Below are 27,695 nucleotides of genomic sequence, written 5' to 3'. Positions count from 1 at the left end.
ACTTGCGCACCATCGTCGCATTGGCGGCCCAGTAGTACCCACAGAGGTTGGGCAGCGCCAGTCCCCCCCTATCTACTCCGCTCCAGGAACATCCTTCTCACCCTCTGAGTCCCTCGCGCCACACAAACCCCATTATACTCCTGTTAACCCGCCTAAAAATCGGCCTTCGGGATAAACACGGGGAGGCACTGGAACAGGAACAAAAACCTTGGGAGCACCGTCATTTTGACTGACTGCACACTACCCGCCAAGGACAGCGGCAACGCGTCCAAACTCTTGAACTCCTCCATTTGCTCCACCAGCCTTGTGAAATTCAGCCAATGCAGGGCCCCCCCAGCTCCTGGCCACCTGGACCCCCAAATACCTGAAGCTCCTCTCCGCCCTTTTTAGTGGGAGCTCGCCTTCAGCGCCTCCCATACCATCCCCACTCAGACCTCCCCGTTGTCGTTGGCCTCCAGGTACCTCTCTATACTTCCTCGGAACCATCCTAGCTGATTTACTCCCCCCATTGCACTTCCACAAGTCAACTGACTCCTGCTGACCCCGGCCACTCCCGCCTCTCCTTCGACTCCTCCCATTCTGTGACACACCCTCCTCTTCCGTTCCCCACCCACAGGCTCTCCCCCTCCCCCTTCCATCCTAAGAGTGGGAAACAACCCTCGCTTCCCCGCCCCGGCCCCACCCCCTCCAGTCTTCAGCGTAGGAAAAAGCCCGCGCTTTCCGCCTACCCGACCCCGCCACCTCTGACGCAGCTCCTTTTACAGGCCCAGTCCCCTCACCTCCGACTCAGGCCTCCCCCTCCCCGCGGGGCCCCATCTCACCGCCGGCCATCCACCTCTGTTCCGTTTGCTTACCCCCCCCCCCCCCCCTCCAAGAGCCCCCCGACCAACCCAACCAAAACAGTGCCCAACCCGCCCTAACCACCCTCACCGACCCGAAAGAGAAAAACACAAAGAAAAAGAAACCAAGAGCAAAGGCCCCCCCCTCAAAAAGTAACATATCAACCGCAGTCCCCAAACGCCCATCCCGACCCTCAATCTGTGTCCACCTTCTCGGCCTGAACAAAGGCCCACGCCTCCTCCGGAGACTCAAAATAATGGTGCCGGTCCTTGTAGGTGACCCACAGTCGCATTGGCTGCAACATGCCAAACTTCACCCCCTTCCTGTGCAGCACCACCTTCGCTCGATTGTACCTGGCCCCCCTCTTCGCCACCTCCGCACTCCAGTCCTGGTATATTCGAACCTCCGCGTTCTCCCACCTGCTGCTCCTCTCCTTCTTGGCCCACCTGAGCGCACACACCCGATCAGCGAACCGATGAAACCGCACCAGCACCGCCCGCGGAGGCACGTTAGCCTTGGGCCTCCTCGCCAACATTGTTGTGCTTTCTTGGTGGTAGCGTCGACGTGGGTGGACCAGGACAGAACTTTGGAGATGTGCATCCCTAGGAATTTGAAACTGCTAACCATCTCCACCTCGGCCCCATTGATGCTGACGGGTGTGTACAGTACTTTGCTTCCTGAAGTCAATTACCAGCTCTTTAGTTTTGCTGGCATTGAGGGAGAGATTGTTGTCGCTACACCACTCCACTAGGTTCTCTATCTCCCGCCTGTATTCTGACTCGTCGTTATTCGAGATCCGGCCCACTATGGTCGTATCATCAGCAAACTTGTAGATGGAGTTGGGACCAAGTTTTGCCACGCAGTCGTGTGCGTACAGGGAGTAGAGTAGGGGGCTACGTACGCAGCCTTGCAGGGCACCGGTGTTGAGGACTATTGTGGAGGAGGTGTTGTTGTTCATTCTTACTGATTGTGGTCTGTTGGTCAGAAAATCGAGGATCCAGTTGCAGAGTGGGGAGCCAAGGCCTAGGTTTTGGAGCTTTGATAAGAGCTTGGCTGGGATTATGGTGTTGAAGGCGGAGCTGTAGTCAATAAATAGGAGTCTAATGTAGGAGTCCTTGTTTTCGAGATGCTCTAGGGATGAGTGTAGGGCCAGGGAAATGGTGTCTGATGTGGACCAGTTGCAGCGGTATGCGAATTGCAGTGGATCAAGGCGTTCTGGGAGTATGGAGGTGATGCGCTTCATGATCAACCTCTCGAAGCACTTCATTACGACTGAAGTCAGGGCCACTGGTCGGTAGTCATTGAGGCACGTTGCCTGGTTCTTCTTTGGTACCGGTATGATGGTGGTCTTCTTGAAGCAGGTGGGGACCTCGGAGTGGAGTAGGGACAGGTTAAAGATGTCCGTGAATACCTCTGCCAGCTGGTCCGCGCAGGCTCTGAGTGCACGACCAGGGATCCCGTCTGGGCCTGTCGCCCTCCGAGGGTTCACTTTCAGGAAGGCCAATCTGACTTCGGAAGCTGTGATGGTGGGTATGGGTGAATTATGGACTGCTGGGGCACTCGGCAGCGGATTGTTGGTTACCTGCTCGAACCAAGCATAGAATGCATTGAGTTCATCGGGGAGGGGTGCGCTGCTGCCAGAGATACTGTTCGGCTTCGCTTTGTAGCCCGTTATGTTGTTTAGTCCTTGCCACAACCGCCGAGAGTCTGTCTGTGACTCTAGCTTGGTTTGATATTCTCTCATGGCTTTGCGGAGGTCGTACCTGGATTTCTTGTATAGGTCAGGGTCGTCTGCCTTGAACGTCTCAGATCTGTCCTTCAGTAGGGAGTCAATCTCTCGATTGAGCCATGGTTTCCGGTTCGCGCTGTTTGCGCTGGCCATAGAGCCATTGGCGATGGCTCTCAAGGGGTCGGCAGAGTGGCGGGGGATTATGAGGGGTCAGAGGGAGCATCGGGTGTCACTCTATGCCGATGACCTCTTACTGTGTGTTTCGGATCCGCTGGAGAGTATGGGAAGGATTATGGGCCTACTAGGGAGGTTTGGAGATACAAGTAGGGAAAAGCAAGGTATTCCAGGAAAATGAGCTAGCACAACGGGCTAATTTAGGGGGGATGCCATTTACAGTAGCGAGGGATAGGTTTAGGTATTTGGGGATTCAGGTAGCGAGGAAATGGACGGGGCTCCATAAGTGGAACTTAACAAAGCTGGTGGAGGAGGCTTGGGAGGATCTGAAGAGGTGGGATGCACTGCACCTAACGCTGGCAGGGAGGGTCCAAGTGATGAAAATAAATATTCTGCTGAGGTTCTTGTTTATCTTTCAAGCTCTCCAAATCTTTGTACCAAAGGCCTTTTTTCGGAAAGTGGACAAGATCATTTCTGACTTTATATGGGCGGGGAAGGTGCCGAGGGTGGGGAGGACTCTGCTACTGGGCAGAGGCAGCAGTGGGTGTTGGCGTTGCCGAACATGCTTCATTATTTTTCGGCGGCGAATGTGGACAAGGTGCGGTGGTGGTGGGAAGGAGAAGGGGTAGAGTTGGTTAGGATGGAGGGGGAATCTTGTAAGGGGTATAGTTTGAGAGCTATGGTGACGGCAGCGTATCCAATGGCTCCGAGTAGGTATTCAAGGAGCCCGGCGGTGCAGTCCACAGTGAAGATATGGAGTCAGTTGAGGAGGCATTTTAGGTGGAAGGGATGTTGGTGCTAACGCCACTGTGCTAGAATCATGAGTTTGAGTCGGTGGGTGGGGGCAGTGGATCGTGTATACAGGAGGTGGAGGGAAGTGGGGCAGGTCAAGGTGAGGGATCTGTATTTGGAGGAAGGGTTCGCCAGTCTGGAGGAGCTTAGGGAGAGGATAGAGCTGCCGAGGGGGAGTGAGTTCAGGTATCTGCAGGTTAGGGACTTTGCTGTGATACATCCTGCTGTAGTGACTGCTGCTCCCAGATGTGGAAGGGGAGGGAAGAATTGGGGATATTTACGTGGCTGGGGGGGGGAGGGAGGCAAGTGGGTGGTGAAGATCAAGGAGAAATGGGAAGCAGAGTTGGCAGGGGAGATCAATTGTGAAGCATGGATGTGATATTTGGTGGTGATATTTGGGGTCTCGAGAGGAGCCAGAGCTCATGGAGAGGAGGAAGGCCGATGTCGTGGCCTTCGTCTCTCTGAATTTTGGTGGAGTGGCGGTCAGCATCGCCACCAGGGGTAGCGGCTTGGTTGGGTGACCTGCAGGACTTCCTGCGATTAGAGAAGATAAAGTATGAGTAATGGGGCTCTTCAGAGGAAAGGTGGGGGATGTTGTGACCGTGTTTGAGGGGCTGTTCGTCGGGGGGTAGTGAAAAAGGGGAAAAATCTATACAGACTGTTTAGTTGATTGTTAGGAAGCATGTTTCTTGGGATGTTTGTTCGCTGCAACCTGTTTTGATACATGTTTGTAAAAAAATACATTTTTTTTTTAAAAAGAAAGCATACGGGATGCTTGCCTTCATTGGAGGGAGTATCGAGCATAAAAACTGGCAAGTCATGCTATAGTTGTATAGAATCTTGGTAAGACCGCACTTGGAACATTGCGTGCAATTTTGGTCGCCACACTACCAGAAGGATGTTCAGTTGCTATTACAGTTGCTTCACAGCTCCAGGGTCCCAGGTTCGATTCCCGCTTGGGTCACTGTCTGCGGAGTCTGCATGTTCTCCCCGTGTCTGCGTGGGTTTCCTCCGGGTGCTCCGGTTTCTTCCCACTGTCCAAAGATGTGCAGGTTAGGTGGATTGGCCTTGCAAAATTGCCCGTAGTGTGCAAAAAGGTTAGGTGGGGTGACTGGGTTACGAGTATGGGCTTACGTGGGATGCTATTACCAAGGGCCGGTGCAGACTCGATGGGCCAAATGGCCTCCTTCTGCACGGTCAATTCTATAATGTGGAGACTTTGGAGAGGGTGCAGAATGTTGCCTGGTCTGGAGGGTGTTAGCTATGCAGAGAGGCTCAATACACTCGGACTGTTTTCATTGGAAAGGCAGAGGGTGAGGGTTGACCTGATAGAGGTCTACAAGATTATGAGGGGCATGGATAGATTGGATGGACAGGCATTCTTTCCCCGGGTGGAGGGGTCAGTCACCAGGGGGCACAGGGTTAAGGTCCGTGAGGCAAAGTTTAGAGGAGATGTGCGAGGCAGGTTTTTTTCCGCAGAGTGTAGTGAGTGCCTTGAACGCGTTGCCAGGGGAGGTTGTGGAAGAAGGTACATTCACGGCATTCAAAAGGCATCTTGACAAATACATGGGATAGGTATAGAGGGATACGGTATAAGGAAGTGCTGAGGGTTTTGGCCAAGGTTGGTATCATGACCAGGGCACACCTGGAGGGCCGAAGGGCCTGTTCCTGTGCTGTATTATTCTTTGTTGTGTGTCTTAGCTGGTATACAGAGACCTTTATTATCTCAAAACCTGACTATTCAATGCACTCCTGGCTACTCTGCCACATTCTACCCTCCGTAAACTTGAGCTCATCCAAAATCCTGCTATTCCTGTCTTCACTCATGCCAAGTTCGTTCCCCTGTCAGCCCCAGTGCTCGCTGACCTACATGATCTTCCTGTCGAGCAGTGTCTTGATTTTAAAATTCTCATCCTTGTTCTCAAATCCCTCCACCTTGCCCCCATCTTATTTCAGTTAGCCACCTCAGCTCCACAAGCCAACAAGATTTCTGGCCCCTTCAGCAGCCCTAATTTTAATCCCTCCACAATTGCTGGCCGTGTCTTCAGTTGCCCATGCCCAAAGCTCTGGAATTTACATCCTTTATTACATTTTCCTTCTTTAATACATGCTTTAAAACCTACCAGTTTGACCTAGCTTTTAGTTTCCTGACCAAATATCCCCTGATATGGCTCAGTGTAATATTTTATAATGCCTCTGTGAAGTGTCTTAGGATGTTTTACTACATGAAAGGCACTATTGTTGTATGTATTGAAATATGTTCCCTTCTTCCCACCCTTATGATCAAGGGAGCCCATATAAATCCATGTTTCAGTTGAAATTCTTTCTGTAGTTTTGGGGGAAAACTCTCAAAATGAAATATGAAGCGGATCTTTTGAAAAGTAGCTGGCATAAATCATTGGTCTGTAGTAAGCACGTTGTTCTGCCAATTCTACAGAAATGGAAATTTGTGTTTTGTACAGTTGTTGAAAAATATATGCATAACAGATGAAGGTCTGTTTTAAGTACAATAATTTGTGTGCCAGCAGGAGAATGTTCACGGGACTTGACCCGTGCACATAAACTCCTGACTGTTTTGATTTTCATTACATGAAAGGCCTGTCCTGTGTGTTCGTTTTGAGAATCTGATAATATATACCAGATTTTACTTATTCTGACTTAAAAATTCACATTTTTGAACATTTAAATTATAACGCTAATAATTCAGTTCTCTATCATTTACCCTAGAATTGACGAAAGCCTTCAGGTAAAGATTACAGACAATGCTCTTTCCAGGGATCTCTTCCCGATGGACTACCACTGCTTGGGGGACAATGAGAATAGACCTGTTCGGTGGATGGCACTTGAAAGCCTTGTCAACAATGAGTTTTCTAGTGCTAGTGATGTGGTAAGTAAATTCTTCAGCATACAATACTAAAGCAGTCTTCAAATATAAACAAACTTAAATCTCTGAATAATTGAGAAAATAACTTCATAGTGAACACAATTTTCAGATAGCTCATTCTCATCCTTGTATATATAAATGATTTGGAGGAAAATGTAACTGGTCTGATTAGTAAGTTTGCAGACGACACAAAGGTTGGTGGAATTGCGGATAGCGATGAGGACTGTCTGAGGATACAGCAGGATTTAGATTGTCTGGAGACTTGGGCGGAGAGATGGCAGATGGAGTTTAACCTGGACAAATGTGAGGTAATGCATTTTGGAAGGGCTAATGCAGGTAGGGAATATACAGTGAACGGTAGAACCCTCAAGAGTATTGAAAGTCAAAGAGATCTAGGAGTACAGGTCCACAGATCACTGAAAGGGGCTACACAGGTGGAGAAGGTAGTCAAGAAGGCATACGGCATGCTTGCCTTCATTGGCCGGGGCATTGAGTATAAGAATTGGCAAGTCATGTTGCAGCTGTATAGAACCTTAGTTAGGCCACACTTGGAGTATAGTGTTCAATTCTGGTCGCCACACTACCAGAAGGATGTGGAGGCTTTAGAGAGGGTGCAGAAGAGATTTACCAGAATGTTGCCTGGTATGGAGGGCATAAGCTATGAGGAGCGATTGAATAAACTCGGTTTGTTCTCACTGGAACGAAGGAGGTTGAGGGGCGACCTGATAGAGGTATACAAAATTATGAGGGGCATAGACAGAGTGGATAGTCAGAGGCTTTTCCCCAGGGTAGAGGGGTCAATTACTAGGGGGCATAGGTTTAAGGTGAGAGGGGCAAAGTTTAGAGTAGATGTACGAGGCAAGTTTTTTACGCAGAGGGTAGTGGGTGCCTGGAACTCACTACCGGAGGAGGTAGTGGAGGCAGGGACGATAGGGACATTTAAGGGGCATCTTGACAAATATATGAATAGGATGGGAATAGAAGGATACGGACCCAGGAAGTGTAGAAGATTGTAGTTTAGTTAGGCAGTATGGTCGGCACGGGCTTGGAGGGCCGAAGGGCCTGTTCCTGTGCTGTACATTTCTTTGTTCTTTGTTCTTTGTTGTTCCTTCCATCATAAGGTCAGAAATGGGGATGTTCGCTGATAACAGCACAACATTCAGCTTCGCTCACAACTCCTCACACTGAAGCAGTCCTTGTCCAAATGAAGCAATACTTGCACAATATGTCAAATGACATTCGTGCTACACAAGTGCCAAGCTTTGAACATCTCCAATAAGAGAGAAACCATCGTCCCTTGACATGCAATGGCATTATCATCACAGAATCCCTCACTAACAATATCCTGGGGATTACCATTGAGCAGAAACTGAACTGGACTAGCCACATAAATACTGTGGCTGCAAGAGCAGGTCAGAGGCTCAGAATCCTGTGGCGAGTAATTCACTTCCTGACCCCGCAGTAGCAGCAGTGTGTACAACCTACAAGATACACTGTGGGAATTCCCCAAGGCTCCTTCCACAACACCTTGGAAACCCACAGCCTCCACCATCTAGAAGGAAAGGGCAGGAAATGCACAGGAACATCCGCCACCTGGAAAAACTCCTCTTGCCATCCTACTTTGAAATGTATTGCAGTTCCTTCACTATCAAACACCTGGAACTTCCTCCCTAACAGCACTCTGGGTGTGTCTAAACCACATGGACTGCAGCAGTTAAAGAAGACCGCTCACCACCACTTTCTCGAGGGCAATTAGAGATGAGGAACAAATGCTGGCTTAACCAGCGAAGCTAACATAAGAACATAGGAACATCCAGTGAATGAAAAAAACATTCTCTGGTTTGGTAGGTACTGCGCAGTATGACATTGACCCATACAAAACAGAAGTATTTTGGACACTGTCATTTGTATTTTTGACGATCAGATGTAACGGTATTGCAATTAAATAAGGGTAACTACAAAGACATGAGGGAGGAGCTGGCCAGAGTTGATTGGAAAAGGAGCCCAGCAGGGAAGACAGTGGAACAGCAATGGCAGCAGGTTTTGGGGGTTATTCGCGAGGCACAATAGAAATTCATCCCAAGGAGGAAGGAACATGCTAAGGGGAGGACAAGGTATCCATGGCTGACGCCGAAAGTCAAGAACAGCATAAAAGCTATAGAAAAAGCATACCAAGTGGCGAGGATTAATGGGAAGCCAGAGGATTGGGAAGCCTTTAAAAGTGAGCAGAGGGCAACTAAAAAAGCAATATGGGGGGGGGGGAAGATGAGGTATGAGTGCAAGCTAGCTAGTAATATAAAGGAAGAGTTTTTTTCAATATATAAAAGATAAGAGAGAGGCAAAAATAGACACTGGACCACAGGAAAATGTGGCCCGAGAAGTAATAATAGGAATTAAAGAAATGGCAGACGAACTGAATAGTTACTTTGCATCAGTCTTCACAGTGGAAGACACCAGTGGGATGCCAGAGCTCCAGGAGAACCAGGGGGCAGAGGTGAGTGCAGTGACCATTACCAAGAATTACTCTGGGGAAACTGAAAGGTCTGGTGGATAAATAACCTGGACCGAATGGACTACACCCCAGGGTTCTAAAAGAGATAGCTGAGGAGATTGTGGGGGCATTGGAGATGATCTTTCAGGAATCACTGGAGGCAGGAAGGGTACCAGAGGACTAAAAAGTGGCTAATGTAACACCACTGTTTAAGATGGAGGGAGGCAGAAGACGGGAAATTATAGGCCGGTTAGCCTGACTTCGGTCACTGGTAAGATTTTAGAGTCTGTTATTAAAGATGAGATGGCGGAGTACTTGGAATTGCATGATAAAATAGGAGTGAGTCAGCATGGCTTTGTCAAAGGGAGGTCATGTCTGACAAATCTGTTAGAATTCTTTGAGGAAGTAATAAGGAAATTAGACAAAGCAGAGCCAGTGAACATGATTTATTTAGATTTCCAGAAGGCCTGTGACAAGGTGCCGCATAGGAGACTGCTAAATAAGTTAAGAGCTCATGGTGTTCAGGGGAAAAATCCTGCCCTGGATAGAGGATTGGCTGACTGACAGAAGGCAGAGAGGGGGATAAAGGGGTCTTTTTCAGGATGGCAGCCGGTGACTAGTGGTGTGCCTCAGGGGTCGGTGCTGGCACCACAACTTTTCACAATATACATTAATGATCTGGAGGAAGGAACTGAAGGCATTGTTGCTAAGTTTGCAGATGATACAAAGATCTGTAGAGGGACAGGTAGTATTGAGGAGGCAGGGGGGCTGCAGTAGGACTTGGACAGGCTAGGAGAGTGGGCGATGAAGTGGCAAATGAAATACAATGTGGAAAAGTGTGAGGTTATGCACTTTGGAAGGAGGAATTTAGACATAGACCATTTCTAAATGGGGAAATGCTTCGGAAATCAGAAGCACAAAGGGACTTGAGAGTCCTTGCTCACGATTCTCTTGAAGTTAACGTCAGTCAGCAGTTAAGAAGGCAAATGCAATATTAACAGTCATGTCGACAGGGCTAGAATACAAGATCAAGGATGTAGTTCTGAGGCTGTATAAGGCTCTGGTCACACCCCATTTGGAGTATTGTGAGCATTTTTGGATCCATATAGAAGGAAAGATGTGCTGGCCTTGGAAAGGGTCCAGAGGAGATTCACAAGAATGATCCCCGGAATGAACAAATTGTCGTATGAGGAACAGTTGAGGACTCTGGGTCTGTACTCGTTGGAGTTTAGAAGGATGAGGGGGATCTTATTGAAACTTACAGGACACTGCAAGACCTGGACAGAGTTGACGTGGAGAGGATGTTTCCACTTGTAGGAAAAAATAGAAGCAGAGGACACAATCTCAGACTAAAGTGACGATCCTTTCAAACAGAGATGAGGAGGAATTTCTTCAGCCAGAGGGTGGTGAATCTGTGGAACTCTTTGCCGCAGACGGCTGTTGAGGCCAAATCACTGAGTGTCTTGAAAACAGAGATTGATAGGTTCTTGATCAATAAGGGGATTAGGGGTTATGGGGAGAAGGCAGGAGAATGGGGATGAGAAAAATATCAGCCATGATTGAATGGCAGAGCAGACCCGAGGGAGAAAAGCGGCAAACAGGGGGGAAAGTGGCAAGGGGGAAATGTGGCAAGGGGGAAAAGCACACGGGGGGGGGGGGGGGGAGTAGCAAGGGGAAAAAGCGCAAAGGGGGAAAGTGGCAAAGGGAAAAGCACAAGGAGAAAGTGGAAAGGGGGAAAAGCACACTGGGGTGGGGAAAGCAGCAAAGGTGAAACGACAAGCGGGGGGGGGGGGGGAAGCACGAGGGAGAAAAACGGAAAGCGGGTAGATAGCACAAGGGGGGAAAAGTGGCTAGCGGCATGCAAGGGGAAAGCACCGGGCGGGCGGAACAGCACCGGGTGGGGGGAACGGCACCGGCCGGGGGGGGGAAAGCACCGGGCGGGGGCTCAACATCCAGTGGGAGAAATGCACCCACCAGGGGAACAGCACTAGGTGAGGGAAAGCGCCGAACGGGAGATACGCATCGAGCGAGGGAACAGCAGCGGGCTGGGGGAACAGCAGCGGGCTGGGGGAACAGCAGCGGGCTGGGGGAACAGCACGGGGCAGGGGAAACGCACCGAGAAGGAGAATTGCACTCAGTGGGGAAACAACACTGAGTGAGTGGAAAACGCTGAGCGGGAGGAATGCCGAGCGGGGAGAAACGCCCAGCGGGGGATAAGCACTGAACACTTGAGGTAAGGGTCTGGTGGCTGTGGTGAGTACCAGGAGTGAGTGAGGTCACGGACCCCAGCCCAGTAGCAGGTGAGGCAGAGGACAGAGGAGAAAGCAGTGGAACGTTTAGAGTACCCACCGGTAAGAGGAGTGGGGGACACAGAAGACCTCAGGCCATGTAGCGGAGTGAGCGAAGGATCATAGAGGAGAGCGAGAGTGTGTGCAGGAGGATGGGTGGGGTGACAGCGAGTGTTGTAGGAAATCCATGTTCAGAATCACAGCTTCATAGAAAAGGTAAACTTGGATTTGAGCAAAGCAATTATTCATGCATGTTTTTACAAGTAAAGCAGCAGTGATCAGTAGCTGTATTATTGTGGATTCTGCCTTCATATTTTGGCAGATGGCGAGAGGTGGGGGCGATTTGGGCAAGAGCCCAGAAATGGAGGTGAGCGCAGGACCCCACTAACCACCTCTGCCTGTCATCTCCAGCTCTTGTCAACAGCAATGAAGAGGAAGTCAACAGTATATTGTTGACTATTGAGTTGTCCAGGTTGGGCCCTGCCCAAAATCCAGGCCATGCAGCAGCCTAAGAAAAACAGAGACCCAGAAAGGAAATGGGGTGGAAGGGTCCTATGATTGCTGAAGCAACTTGGAAGAAAGAGAATGTGTTAGTGGAGGGGCGACGCCTCAAATTCTGACTCCGGCTTTCGCTGCTTCTCCATTCAGAATACATAGGATGCCGGGGGGGCACCTGTGTTGAATTTTAGTCCCCATCATTAAGCTTTCTATTTGTGAAGTGTCCAGGCAGTCTATTTGTGAAGTGTCCAGTCTTTTTGTTTTGTACCTTGTGTTCAAATTTTTCAAAGTTTCAAAAGGTTGCAATTTACCTCAATTGTTGAACAGCAGCAACAAAAATATAAGTCATTGCGTAAAAAAGGTTATTGATAAATAACACAAATAAGACAACAGTAACAAACTTAAGCTATTTGCCAGTTTATTACCCTCACAGTAGAGTGATCCATGAGTCAGACTGAGAGGAAGGCAATTATACTATAAGACCATAAGACATAGGAGATGAATTAGGCCACTCCATCCGTCGAATCTGCTCCGCTATTCAATCATGGCTGATATTTTTCTCATCCCTATTCTTCTGCCTTCTCCCCATAACCCCTGATCCCCTTAGAACATAGAACATAGAACAATACAGCGCAGTACAGGCCCTTCGGCCCACGATGTTGCACCGAAACAAAAGCCATCTAACCTACACTATACCATTATCATCCATATGTTTATCCAATAAACTTTTAAATGCCCTCAATGTTGGCGAGTTCACCACTGTAGCAGGTAGGGCATTCCACGGCCTCACTACTCTTTGTGTAAAGAACCTACCCCTGACCTCTGTCCTATATCTATTACCCCTCAGTTTAAGGCTATGTCCCCTCGTGCTAGCCATTTCCATCCGCGGGAGAAGGCTCTCACTGTCCACCCTATCTAACCTTCTGATCATTTTGTATGCCTCTATTAAGTCTCCTCTTAACCTTCTTCTCTCTAACGAAAACAACCTCAAGTCCATCAGCCTTTCCTCATAAGATTTTCCCTCCATACCAGGCAACATCCTGGTAAATCTCCTCTGCACCCGTTCCAAAGCCTCCACGTCCTTCCTATAATGCGGTGACCAGAACTGTACGCAATACTCCAAATGCGGCCGTACCAGAGTTCTGTACAGCTGCAACATGACCTCCTGACTCCGGAACTCAATCCCTCTACCAATAAAGGCCAACACTCCATAGGCCTTCTTCACCACCCTATCAACCTGGGTGGCAACTTTCAGGGATCTATGTACATGGACACCTAGATCCCTCTGCTCATCCACACTTTCAAGAACTTTTCCATTAGCCAAATATTCCCCATTCCTGTTTTTCCTTCCAAAGTGAATCACCTCACACTTCTCTACATTAAACTCCATTTGCCACCTCTCAGCCCAGCACTGCAGCTTATCTATATCCCTCTGTAACCTGCTACTTCCTTCCACACTATCGACAACACCACCGACTTTAGTATCGTCTGCAAATTTACTCACCCACCCTTCTGCGCCTTCCTCTAGGTCATTGATAAAAATGACAAACAGCAACGGCCCCAGAACAGATCCTTGTGGTACTCCACTTGTAACTGAACTCCATTCTGAACATTTCCCATCAACCACCACCCTCTGTCTTCTTTCAGCTAGCCAATTTCTGATCCACATCTCTAAATCACCCTCAATCCCCAGCCTCCGTATTTTCTGCAATAGCCTACCGTGGGGAACCTTATCAAACGCTTTGCTGAAATCCATATACACCACATCAACTGCTCTACCCTCGTCTACCTGTTCAGTCACCTTCTCAAAGAACTCGATAAGGTTTGTGAGGCATGACCTACCCTTCACAAAGCCATGCTGACTATCCCTGATCATATTATTCCTATCTAGATGATTATAAATCTTGTCTCTTATAATCCCCTCCAAGACTTTACCCACTACAGACGTGAGGCTCACCGGTCTATAGTTGCCGGGGTTTTTTCTGCTCCCCTTTTTGAACAAAGGGACCACATTTGCTATCCTCCAGTCTTCTGGCACTATTCCTGTATCCAATGATGACATAAAAATCAAAGCCAATGGTCCAGCAATCTCTTCCCTGGCCTCCCAGAGAATCCTAGGATAAATCCCATCAGGTCCCGGGGACTTATCTATTTTCAGCCTGTCCAGAATTGCCAACACCTCTTCCCTACGTACCTCAATGCCATCTAATCTATTTACCTGGATCTCAGCATTCTCCTCCACAACATTATCTTTTTCCTGAGTGAATACTGACGAAAAATATTCATTTAGTATCTCGCCTATCTCTTCAGACTCTACACACAACTTCCCATCCCTGTCCTTGACTGGTCCTACTCTGTCCCTAGTCATTCGCTTATTCCTGACATACCTATAGAAAGCTTTTGGGTTTTCCTTGATCCTTCCTGCCAAATACTTCTCATGTCCCCTCCTTGCTCGTCTTAGCTCTCTCTTTAGATCCTTCCTCACTACCTTGTAACTATCCATCGCCCCAACTGAAACTTCACACCTCATCTTCACATAGGCCTCCTTCTTCCTCTTAACAAGAGATTCCACTTCTTTGGTAAACCACGGTTCCCTCGCTCGGCACCTTCCTCCCTGCCTGACCGGTACATACTTATCAAGAACACGCAGTAGCTGATCCTTGAACAAGCTCCACTTATCCAGTGTGTCCAACACTTGCAGCCTACTTCTCCACCTTATCCCCCCCAAGTCGCGTCTAATGGCATCATAATTTCCCTTCCCCCAGCTATAACTCTTGCCCTGTGGTGTATACTTATCCCTTTCCATCCTTAACGTAAACGTCACCGAATTGTGGTCACTGTCCCCAAAGTGCTCACCTACCTCCAAATCCAACACCTGGCCTGGTTCATTACCCAAAACCAAATCCAATGTGGCCTCGCCTCTTGTTGGCCTGTCAACAAACTGTGTCAGGAAACCCTCCTGCACACACTGTACAAAAAACGACCCATCTAATGTACTCGAACTATATCTTTTCCAGTCAATATTTGGAAAGTTAAAGTCTCCCATAATAACTACCCTGTTACTTTCGCTCTTATCCAGGATCATCCTCGCCATCCTTTCCTCTACATCCCTAGAACTATTTGGAGGCCTATAGAAAACTCCCAACAGGGTGACCTCTCCTTTCCTGTTTCTAACCTCAGCCCATACTACCTCGGAAGATGAGTCCCCATCTAGCATCCTCTCCGCCACCGTAATACTGCTCTTCACTAGCAGCGCCACACCTCCCCCTCTTTTGCCTCCTTCTCTGAGCTTACTAAAACACCTAAACCCCGGAACCTGCAACATCCATTCCTGTCCCTGCTCTATCCATGTCTCCGAAATGGCCACAACATAGAAGTCCCAGGTACCAACCCATGCTGCCAGTTCCCCTACCTTATTTCGTATACTCCTGGCATTGAAGTAGACACACTTCAAACCACCTACCTGAACACTGGCCCCCTCCTGCGATGTCAAATCTGAGCTCCTGACCTCTATACTCTCATTCTCCCTGACCCTAAAACTACAATCCAGGTTCCCATGCCCCTGCTGCATTAGTTTAAACCCCCCCAAAGAGCACTAACAAATCTCCCCCCCAGGATATTTGTGCCCCGCAGGTTCAGATGTAGACCATCCTGTCTGTAGAGGTCCCACCTTCCCCAGAAAGAGCCCCAGTTATCCAGAAATCTGAATCCCTCCCGCCTGCACCATCCCTGTAGCCACGTGTTTAATTGCTCTCTCTCCCTATTCCTCATCTCACTATCACGTGGCACGGGCAACAACCCAGAGATAACAACTCTGTTTGTTCTAGTTCTCAGCTTCCATCCTAGCTCCCTGAAAGCCTGCCTGACATCCTTATCCCCTTTCCTACCTATGTCGTTTGTGCCAATGTGGACCACGACTTGGGGCTGCTCCCCCTCCCCCTTAAGGACCCGGAAAACACGATCCGAGACATCACGTACCCTTGCACCTGGGAGTATTAAACAAGAACCTATCTATCTCTGTCTTAAAGACACTCAGTGATTTGGCCTCCACAGACAAAGAGTTCCACAGGTTCACCACCCTCTGGCTGAAGAAATTCCTCCTAATCTCTGTTTTAAAGGATCGTCCCTTTAGTCTGAGATGGTGTCCTCTGCTTCTAGTTTTTCCTACAAGTGGAAACATCCTCTCCACTTCCACTCTATCCAGGCCTGACAGTATCCTGTAAGTTTCAATAAGATCCCCCCTCATCCTTCGCAACTCCAACGAGTACAGACCCAGAGTCCTGAACTGTTCCTCATACAAGTTTTTTGTTCCAGGGATAACTTCATTCATACTGCATGAGAGGGGCACCAGCAGTGGTGGCAAGGCACATCCGCTGTACTCAACATGGTAATCAGCAAATGGGCATTGGGAGCTGGGCTCCTCCTGATGCTGCTCCAAGAGGGCATGGGAGAAATTTATACTGTAACTGCATCATTGGAGGTTAACCCTCAGCAGCCAGGTCAAGTAGCTATTTTTTTTTTGGTAATTCCAGCATAACATTTCATTTTTTTCTTCTTGTAATTCTAAATCCTTTGTTTTTTATCATTGTTGTTTTTGCCAAGTATTTATTTGATTTGAAGTCGGAGGAATATTAAGCAATGAATTATCAAGATTTGATAATTATCATGTTAAACACAAGATTGAAATCATGTGAGGCTGACACGCAAATCATGGACAGGTTGCTATCGGTACTGAAATCAGTCCGAGTCTTCAATTTAATAGTGGCTGTTAATGTTCTGTTGTTTTTAATTCACTTAATTTTAAACTGAATAATATTGTTTTGTTGAAAAATGTTTGGTGATTTTTTTTCCTTTCCCTGGGGGTAATGTTTTGGCCCAGTAACTTTAAAATGTTAAAGGAGGTGGCTGTTGACGTAGTGCACGCAGAAATGATCATCTTTCAAAACTCTGCAGACTTTGGAATGGTTATATAACCCCACTATTTCAGAAAGGAGGGAGAGAGAAAACTGGGATCTCCAGACCCTTTAGTCTGACATCAGGAACAAAGAACATTAGAACATGAGAACTAGGAGCAGGGGTAGGTCATCTGGCCCCTCGAGCCTGCTCCGCCATTCAATGAGATCATGGCTGATCTTTTGTGGACTCAGCTCCACTTTCCGGCCCGAACACCATAACCCTTAATCCCTTTATTCTTCAAAAAACTATCTATCTTTATCTTAAAAACATTTAATGAAGGAGCCTCTACTGCTTCACTGGGCAAGGAATTCCATAGATTCACAACCATTTGGGTGAAGAAGTTCCTCCTAAACTCAGTCCTAAATCTACTTCCCCTTATTTTGAGGCTATGCCCCTAAATCTGCTTTCACCCGCCAGTGGAAACAACCTGCCCGCATCTATCCTATCTATTCCCTTCATAATCTTATATGTTTCCATAAGATCCCCCCTCATCTTTCTAAATTCCAACGAGTACAGTCCCAGTCTACTCAACCTCTCCTCGTAATCCAACCCCTTCAGCTCTGGGATTAACCTAGTGAATCTCCTCTGCACACCCTCCAGTGCCAGTACGTCCTTTCTCAAGTAAGGAGACCAAAACTGAACACAATACTCCAGGTGTGGCCTCACTAACACCTTATACAATTGCAGCAGAACCTCCCTAGTCTTAAACTTCATCCCTCTAGCAATGAAGGACAAAATTCCATTTGCCTTCTTAATCACCTGTTGCACCTGAAAACCAACTTTTTGCGACTCATGCACTAGCACACCCAGGCCTCTCTGCACAGCAGCATGTTTTAATATTTTATCATTTAAATAATAATCCCTTTTGCTGTTATTCCTACCAAAATGGATAACCTCACATTTGTCAACATTGTATTCCATCTGCCAGACCTTAGCCCATTCACTTAGCCTATCCAAATCCCTCTGCAGACTTCCAGTATCCTCTGTACTTTTTGCTTTACCTCTCATCTTCGTGCCGTCTGCAAACTTGGACACATTGCCCTTGGTCCCCAACTCCAAATCATCCATATAAATTGTGAACTATTGTGGGCCCAACACTGATCCCTGAGGGACACCACTAGCTACTGATTGAAAACCAGAGAAACACCCATTAATCCCCACTCTTTGCTTTCTATTAATTAACCAATCCTCTATCCATGCTATTACTTTCCCCTTAATGCCATGCATCTTGATCTTATGCAGCAACCTTTTGTGTGGCATGGATTGGGAATTGGTCAATGGCCAGAAACAGAGTAGGTATAAATGGGTTATTTCCAGGATGGCAGGCTGTGGTTAATGGGGAATCACAGAATCTTTACAGTGCAGAAGGAAGCCATTTGGCCCATCAAGTCAACACTGGCTTTCTGAAAGACCATTCTACCTATTCCCCCGTCCCCTGCCTTATCCCCATAACCTTGCACATTCTTTTTTCAGATAGCAATCCAATTCCATTTTGAATACCTCGATTAAACCTACCTCAGCCAGTTTGTTCTAGATTCCAAACACACTCTGGATGAAAAATGCTTTCCTGTTATCACTTTTACAACCTTTTGCTAATTATTTTGAAGTACATAGACCAGTACATAAAATATACAATGCAGAAGGAGGCCATTCAGCCCATCGAGTCTCCACCGACCCAGTTAAGCCACTATCTCCATAACCCTTCCTAACCTTTTTGGTCACTAAGGGCAGTAATCATGACCAATCCAATCCACCTAACCTGCACGTCTTTCGACTGTGGGAAGAAACCGGAGCACCCGGAGGAAACCCACGCAGACACGAGAACGTGCAGACTCCGCACAGACAGTGAACAAGTGGGGAATCGAACCTGGGACCCTGACGCTGTGAAGCCACAGTGCTATCCACTTGTGCTTCCCTAATTGTGCTGTGCCCTCTAATTCTTGATGCTCTCTTGAGCGGAAACAGTTTCTTGCTATTTACCCTGTCCCATAGCCCTCAGGATCTTGCATCCCTTTATACAATCTCCTCTCATCCTCCTTTTCTCCAAGGTGAACAAAAGAAAATACAGCACAGGAACAGGCCCTCCAAGCTTGCGTCAACCATGCTGCCCGTCTAAACTAAAATCTTCTACACTTCCGGGCCCCGTATCCCTCTATTCCCATCCTATTCATGTACTTGTCAAGATGCCCCTTAAACATCACTATCACAAACAGCCCCAGTCTTTCCAATCTATCCTCACAACTGCAGTTCTTTATCCCGGGAATCATTCTTGTGAATCTCCTCTGTATTCATTCCAAAGCCTTTACATCTTTCCTCAAGTATGGCACCCAGAATGGGACTCAGTCTCCAGATGAAGCCTCACTAGTGTCTTATACAAGTTCATTGTGACCTCCTTACTCAAGGTACTCAATGCCCCTCTTAATAAAGCTTAAGATGCTGCATCTTTTATTAACTGCTCGCTTAACATATCCTGCCACGTTCAATGACTTTGTACCTATAGACTGAGATCCCTCCGTACCTGCACCTCCTTTAGAGTCTCTCCATTTATTTTATGCTGTCTCTCCATGTTCTTCCTGACAAAACGAATCACCTCACACATCTCTGCATTGAACCCAATCCATCAATATATCGATGTCCTTTTGAAATTCAAGACCATCCTCATCAACAGTTGAGAAAGTTTCCAACCTTTGTATTACCTGCAACTTTTGAAATAAGAACATAAGAACATAAGAACTAGGAGCAGGAGTAGGCCATCTGGCCCCTCGAGCCTGCTCCGCCATTCAATGAGATCATGGCTGATCTTTTGTGGACTCAGCTCCACTTTCCGGCCCGAACACCATAACCCTTAATCCCTTTATTCTTCAAAAATCTATCTATCTTTATCTTAAAAACATTTAATGAAGGAGCCTTTGCTGCTTCACTGGGCAAGGAATTCCATAGATTCACAACCCTTTGGGTGAAGAAGTTCCTCCTAAACTCAGTCCTAAATCTACTTCCCCTTATTTTGAGGCTATGCCCCCTAGTTCTGCTTTCACTCGCCAGTGGAAACAACCTGCCCGCATCTATCCTATCTATTCCCTTCATAATCTTGTATGTTTCTATAAGATCCCCCCTCATCATTCTAAATTCCAACGAGTACAGTCCCAGTCTACTCAACCTCTCCTCGTAATCCAACCCCTTCAGCTCTGGGATTAACCTAGTGAATCTCCTCTGCACACCCTCCAGTGCCAGTACGTCCTTTCTCAAGTAAGGAGACCAAAACTGAACACAATACTCCAGGTGTGGCCTCACTTAACACCTTATACAATTGCAGCATAACCTCCCTAGTCTTAAACTCCATCCCTCTAGCAATGAAGGACAAAATTCCATTTGCCTTCTTAATCACCTGTTGCACCTGAAAACCAACTTTCTGCGACTCATGCACTAGCACACCCAGGTCTCTCTGCACAGCAGCATGTTTTAATATTTTATCGTTTAAATAATAATCCCTTTTGCCGTTATTCTTACCAAAATGGATAACCTCACATTTGTAATCTTACCCTGAACAACACAGTCTAGGTCATTAATATATATCGGGAAGAGCAAGGGGTCAGTAGGGATAAGTGCTTGGGTCCCAGCTATTCATAGAATCTTAGAATCCCTACAGTGGAAAAGGAAACCATTTGGCCCATCGAGTCTGCACCGATCCATGTTCCACCCTATCCCTGCAACCCCATAACCTAACATTCACACCCCTGGACATTAAGGGGCAATTAGTATGGCCAATCCACTTGCCCCGAATGTCTTTGGACTGTGGGAGGAAACCAAAGGAAACCCACGCAGACACGGGGGGAATGTACAAACGCCACACAGGCAGTGACCCGAGTCTGGTATTCAACCCGAGTCCCTGGCGCTGAGGCAGCAGTGCTAACCACTGTGCTACGGTGCCACCAATCTATGGATGTGCAGATTGATGGTAATATTTCCAAGTTTGCAGAAGACACAATGAGGAACTGTTAAGTAGACAGTCTTTATAATAATCTTTAATATTGTCACAAGTAAGTTTACATTAACACTGCAATGAAGTTACTCTGAAAAGCTCCTAGTTGCCACACTCCAGTGCCTATTTGTGTGCACTGAAGGAGAATTCAGAATGTTCAATTCACCTAATAAGCACATCATTCGGGACTTGTGGGAGGAAACCGGAGCACCCGGAGGAAAACCCACGCAGACACTGGGTGAACGTGCAGACTCCGCACAGACAGTGACCAAGCTAGGAATTGAACCTGGGACCCTGGTACTGTGAAGCATCAGTGCTAACCACTGTGCTGCTGTGCTGCCTTCATTTATTTTCTGAGGTTTAGAAGACTGAGAGGTGATCTCAGTTATCTCTTTTAAACAAACAAAATTTTTACAGGGCTTGACAGGGTAGGTGTAGGAAAGATAATTCCCTTGGCTGGGGATGGGGTCTCAAACCAGGGGACACAGCCTTAGAATAACCATTTAAAACTAGATGAGGAGGAATTTCTACTCTCAGAGGGTGGTGAATCTGTGGCATTCTCTGCCCCCAGAGGCCTGTGGAGGCACAATCGTTTGAATATGTTTGAGATTGATAGATTTCTGGATGTTAAAAACATCGAGGGTAGTCCAGGAAAATTATGTTGAAGATCAACCATGATCTCATTGAATGGCGAATCAGGCTCGAAGCGACTAGGGGCTTTTCACAGTAACTTCATTTGAAGCCTACTTGTGACAATAAGCGATTTTCATTTCATTTTTTCATTCAAATGACCTCCTGATCCTTTATATTACATTTTTATTATGTTCAAGGCATGCCTCCTGATTTCGGCTAGGTTTTCCATGACACAATGATCGCCAATATTGTAGGCAGTGTGGATGGACTCAAAATTGTTACAACACCCCGGGCCAGGGCGCGGTCAATTCCAGCCCCACTTGGCCCGGAGTTGCAACACTGTTGAAATTAACTTTTATTTTAAAATACCCAAGATCTTCGGCAGCCTAATACATATAGTCACCAAGTTTGTAAATTTAAACACAATTAACTTATTATTAAACTATATAGGCAACAATTACAACTGGTTAATTACTATCTAATTTTGTAATCCACCCCCCTCCCTTTAACTTGCCTATATATATATCATATATATATATATGTGTGTATGTGTATCACATACACAGACAAACAGAGGTGAAAGAGGGGTGTACAATAATGATGAAAGTAAAAGGATAAGAGTCTTTTGTTTCAGAGGGACATCTTCAAGAGAGGGACATCTTCAAGTTTGTTTCTTCTCCAATCTAGGCTTTCAGATGGATGTTATCTTTTCTTTCAGCTTGTAGTGGTTTTCACTGTTGGCTCACAGAAATAGCAGGCAACTTGTAGTCGATTTGAGAGACAGCTTCTTTCAGCCTTCTGAAAGTCTAAATAAACCACATCCATCGGTTCTTCCTGGTCAACTCTACTAGTTACATCTTCAAAGAAGTCTAATATATTTGTCAAGCATGATTTTCCTTTCGTAAATCCATATTGACTTTGTCTGATTACACCACTGCCTTCCAAATACTGTGCGATGAAATCCTTGATAATTGACTTCAGCAATTCCTTCCTACCGACGTTAGGCTCATTGGTCCATAGTTCCAATGCAGTAAATTTAGACAATTGTGGTCAGAACTGAGAGAGTACAATTATACAGAATGACTAAACAGGCTGAGACTTTTATCCAGTCAAGAGAGGACTGAGCGTAACCTGGTAACAGTCTATAAAATTACAAAGCAGTTGAACATCCCCACTTCTTACATTTGGGGGAAGGTCATTGAAGGAAAGTTTGAAATTATTTGCTCTCGAACACTGCCCTGAGGAACCATGGCGGCAATGACCTGGGACTGAGATGAGTGGCCACCGCAACCACCTTCCTTTATGCCAACCACCTTCGGGCAGCACAGTAGCACAGTGGTTAGCACAATTGCTTCACAGCTCCAGGGTCCCAGGTTCGATTCCCGGCTTGGGTCACTGGCTGTGCGGAGTCTGCACATTCTCCCCGTGCGTGCGTGGGTTTCCTCCCACAGTCCAAAGATATGCAGGTTAGGTGGATTGGCCATGATAAATTGCCCTTAGTGTTGGGTGGGATTACTGGGTTATGGGGACAGGGTGGAGATGTGGGCTTGGGTTGGGTGCTCTTTCTAAGAGCCAGAGCAGACTCGGTGGGCCGAATGGCCTCCTTCTGCACTGTAAATTCTATGCCAGGAAAGACTCTGGCTTTTGGCAGTATTTTCCCTTGATTCCCATTGACTTCAGTTTTGCAAGGGACCTTTGTTGCCTCACTTAGTCAAATGATGCCTTGTTGTCAAGTGCAGTCACTTTTGCCTAAGGTCCCCAGCATCACAGATACCAGTCTTTAGCCAATTTGGTTCACTCCACATGAAGTCAGATGGGATCAGAAGTGAGGTGGTAAGATGGATACAGAACTGGCTCGTTCACTGAAGGCAAAGTAGAAGGGTGTTTTTCTGAATGGAAGGTTGTAACGACTGGTGTTCCACAGGGATCTCTGCTGGGGCCTCTGTTGTTTGGACGATACATAAATGATTTGGAGAAAAATGTAGCTGGTCTGATTAGTAAGTTCGCGGATGACACCAAAGTTGGTGGAGTGGCAGATAGTGTTGAGGATTGTCAGAGGATACAGCAGGACATAGATACCATTGACCAGAAACTTAACTGGACCAGCCAACCATGTAAATATGACTATAAGAGCAGGTCAGAGTCTGGAAACCTGCAGATAGTTTCCCACTTCCTCAGTCTCCAAAGCCTGTTCACCACCTACAAGGCACAAATCAGGGGTTTGCTGGAGTGTGATGGAGAGCTTCTTTGACAGTGCCTTACAAACCTGCGAGCTCTACCACATTGAAAGACAAGGGTAGCAGACGCATGGGAACACCAGTTCACCTGCAAGTTCCCCTCTAAGCCGCACACCATTGTGATTTAGAAATATATCACTGTTCCTTCACTGTCACTGGTCAAGATCCTGGAATTCCCTTCCTACAGAACTGTGCGTTGCCTTACCTCATGGACTGCATCGGTCCAAGAAGTCAGCTCACCACCACCATCCCAAGGGTAGTTAGGGATGGGCAATAAATGCTGACTTAGCCAGTGAAGCTCACATCCTATGAATTAATAAAAATAAAATCTCTGGAATTCAATGTTTTTGCCCATGTTTGGATCAAGGACAAGTTGCGAGCAATCTTGGCAGTTACCTTACAGAACTTTGAGCCGGTTATCTGCTGGAAAATCTGTATTTGTTATTATGTAAGTTCCTGATGGTGTGCTGTTCAATGTTCAACTGAGACAAGCTGAACTAATTAATCTCTGAATCTGTAATTCACTTCCAACACACTAGTGCAGCAAGTATTACGCAGAAGCATGTCATTGGAAAATCCCCAAAGCTAATTTCAAATTAAGCTGATAGATGGTTTGGCTAATTTTGTGTTGACTGATACAATAGATACAATGCTGAAATATGATCCACACTTGCCAGATAATATCTGATCAGGCATTCAATACTGGCAGTGTGTTGGTCCCCTTATAGAGTCATAGAGGTTTACAGCATGGAAACGGGCCCTTCAGACCAACTTGCCAATGCCACCTAGTTTTTAACCACAAAACGAGTCCCAATTGCCCGCATTTGGCCCATTTACCTCTCTACCCATTGTATCCATATAACTGTCCAAATGCTTTTTAAAAGACAAAATTGTACCTGCCTCTACGACTGCCTTTGGCAGCTCGTTCCAAATACTCACCACCGTCTGTGTGAAAAAAGTGCCCTCACTTATGGACTCTGTCTGTATGTTAAAAGCCCAATCATTTTGGACTGAGGAGAAATTTGTTCACTCCAGAGGATGTGTATTTGGATATTCTGTATCCAAATTGGTTGTGGATGTTCCATGATGAATATGTTTAAGACCGAGATGGACAGATGGTGTCTCGGGGAATTGAGGGATATGGGGACCGGTGGGAAATGCAGTTGAAGCCACACATCAGCTACGATGGTATTGAATTGCGGAGCAGACACAAGGGGTCTAATTTTATGTGTTTATGCTCTTGATTTGAATCATTCACATATAGGCAGTGATAATTGATTTAGCAGAAAGTCATAGTTCAGCTAATCATTAATATACATTCTACAGATATATGAGCCACAGGAATTGCAATGCAAATGATGTGTATTAGATGCAAAATTCTAATTATAACACATATATTTACTATAAAACATATGCACAATATTATCTACCTAACCCACGGAATACAAATACCTTGTGCTCTATTTTTAGTACATTTTTCAGATGAGGAAACTAGTTCGTACCTGCACATATGTATCAAAATTATGATGGCTCTCATTTGCAATGTTGCCAAACATCATTTAGCGACAAAGAAATGGTGAACACTAATTATCAACCAAGCGCAGGTGATAAACAAATTAAGTAAATTTGGAAACTTTATATTATGCCTGAGAAAGCAAATTCAATGAGGTGCGTATGTCCATTTCTGACTGGTGCGAACAATGCGAACATTACATTTTCTCCTCCATTGCATTTGATAATCAACCTGTTCTAATTAATGATTAGTACAATCAAGTGAAATGAGGCTGATTGCTTCAAAATTAATTTTTAAAACATGATCCTGATTACTGTGAGGAACTTTTGCACTGCTCCCTGCAGCCAAATGAACTTTGTCAAGTTTATAAAACAGCAAGAAAAGCTGCAAGACATGTCGTTCACATGCAATACGGCCTACTTCTAAATGAAACGCATCGATTTTTACTTGATAAAGGATTGGAAAGTTTGTTTTCCAACATTTTTGAAATAATTTTAAACTGTCACAAGTAGGCTTACATTAACACTGCAATGAAGTTACTGTGAAAAGCCCCTAGTCAACACATTCTGGCCCCTGTTCAGGTACACAGAGGGAGAATCCAGAATGTCCAAATTACTTAACAGTACGTCTTTTGGGACTTATGGGAGGAAACCGGAACACCCGGAGGAAACCCACACAGACAATGAGAATGTGCAGACTCCGCACAAAAGCAAGGAAGTCATGTTGGAGTTATTTGGAACATTGGTGAGGCCACAGCTGGAGTACTGTGTGCAGAGGTAATGATCACCACATTATAGGAAGGATGCGATGCACTGGAACTGGTGCAGAGGTATTTCACCAGGATGTTGCCTGGGATGGAACATTTTAGTTATGAAGAGAGGTTGGATAGACTTGGGTTGTTTTCGCTGGAGCAGAGAAGACTGAGGGGCGACCTGATTGAGGGGCGACCTGATTATGAGGGGCTTGGGCACGGTGGATAGGGAACAGCTGTTCCCTTTAGTTGAAGGATCGGTTACGAGGGGACACAAGTTCAAGGTGAAGAGTGGGAGGTTCAAGGGGGATTTGAGAGAAAACCTTTTTACCCAGAGGGTGGCGACGGTCTGGAGTGCACTGCTTTGGAGGGTGGTAGAGGTGGGTTACCTCGCATCCTTTAAAGGGTACTTGGATGAGTACTTGTCACGTCTTAACATTTGAGGCTATGGGCTAAGTGCTGGCAAATGGGATTAGGACTGGCAGATCAGGTGCCTTTCATGCAGCGGTGCAGACTCGATGGGCCGAAGAGCATTTTCTGCACTATATTTTTCTGTGATTCTGTGAAAGGAAGCCAATAGAATCTTCGGCTCATTGCTCAGATGCTGAAAGATAAAAGAACAAGAAACACTACAGCTACCGAGGAGAAGGGTACTCGTATCGAACGGAGAGAATTCAGAATGAACTCAACCTCAAAGAAATCAATCCAAAATCAGGAAGATTGATGAAGGCACCTCGGAGACTAAGATAAAAGCAAATTACTGCAGATGCGGGAATCTGAAGCAAAAATGGAAAATGCTGGAGAGAGAACGAAGCTAAAGTTTTGAGTCTGGATGACTTTGTCAAAGTTAGAGAGAACTGGAAATAGGATGAGATTTATACAGATCATTGACATGGATACCACTATTACACGTGAGAACACCACCCACCAGGTATGCGGTACGTTCTCGTGCGACTCGGCCAACGTTGTCTACCTCATACGCTGCAGGAAAGGATGTCCCGAAGCGTGGTACATTGGCGAGACCATGCAGACGCTGCGACAACGAATGAACGGACATCGCGCAAGAATCACCAGGCAGAAATGTTCTCTTCCAGTCGGAGAACACTTCAGCAGTCAAGGGCATTCAGCCTCTGATCTCCGGGTAAGCGTTCTCCAAGGCGGCCTTCAGGACGCGCGACAACGCAGAATCGCCGAGCAGAAACTTATAGCCAAGTTCCGCACACATGAGTGCGGCCTCAACCGGGACCTGGGATTCATGTCACATTACATTCATCCCCCACCATCTGGCCTGCGAATCCCTACCAACTGTCCTGGCGTGATGTAATTCACACCTCTTTAACCTGGGGTTACCCCATCTCTGGATCTGTAAAGATTTAATCACCTGCTAATGGTCGCATTCCAAGCATTGTTTGGCATCTTTGAATTTGTCTATATATGTGTTTCTGGAACATACCTCTTCATTCACCTGAGGAAGGAGCAGCGCTCCGAAAGCTAGTGACATCGAAACAAACCTGTTGGACTTTAACCTGGTGTTGTAAGACTTCGTACTGAGATTTATACTGTTATGGGGAGGGGGGGAGCTGACGTCGAGGAGTGGGGCTGGATAGATGGAGATTGACAAAGATGTCATGGACAGAAAGACAAAGGGAATGTAAATGGTGGTGATAATAGCTAAGAAGGGCACTGATTGTGGTGCATTAAGAGATCAAAATGTGTTAATGGCAGAATAAAAATGAGCAGTATGTCAAAGGACTTGGAACAGGGAACAGATGCCCCTAATGGGCAGGGTGGGGGAAGTCAGTGGTGAGGGAAGAACGGATTGATGGAAGAAATTAAAATACATTAATAGAAATTAAAATGGGGTGAAGTTTGAAGTTGTTGAACTCAATGTTAAGTCTGGAAGGCTGTTGCATGCCTGATCAGAAGGTGA

General features: G+C 46.5%; 1 protein-coding gene across 1 annotated transcript in view; it reads left to right on the top strand.

Moving 5' to 3' along the window:
- The window catches only part of LOC140390089 (tyrosine-protein kinase RYK-like), a 352,210-nt gene that overhangs the window by 320,343 nt on the left and 4,172 nt on the right, over window positions 1-27,695 (top strand). The window contains exon 11 of the mRNA XM_072474993.1: window positions 6,263-6,422. Coding sequence (XP_072331094.1) covers window positions 6,263-6,422 — 160 coding nt within the window. The remainder of the gene's footprint in view (window positions 1-6,262; window positions 6,423-27,695) is intronic.

The sequence above is a fragment of the Scyliorhinus torazame genome, chromosome 14 (genome assembly GCF_047496885.1).
Source record: "Scyliorhinus torazame isolate Kashiwa2021f chromosome 14, sScyTor2.1, whole genome shotgun sequence".
NCBI lineage: Eukaryota > Metazoa > Chordata > Chondrichthyes > Carcharhiniformes > Scyliorhinidae > Scyliorhinus > Scyliorhinus torazame.
The sequence above is the reverse complement of the archived record's forward strand: the minus strand, read 5'-3'. Positions and strand labels throughout refer to the sequence as shown.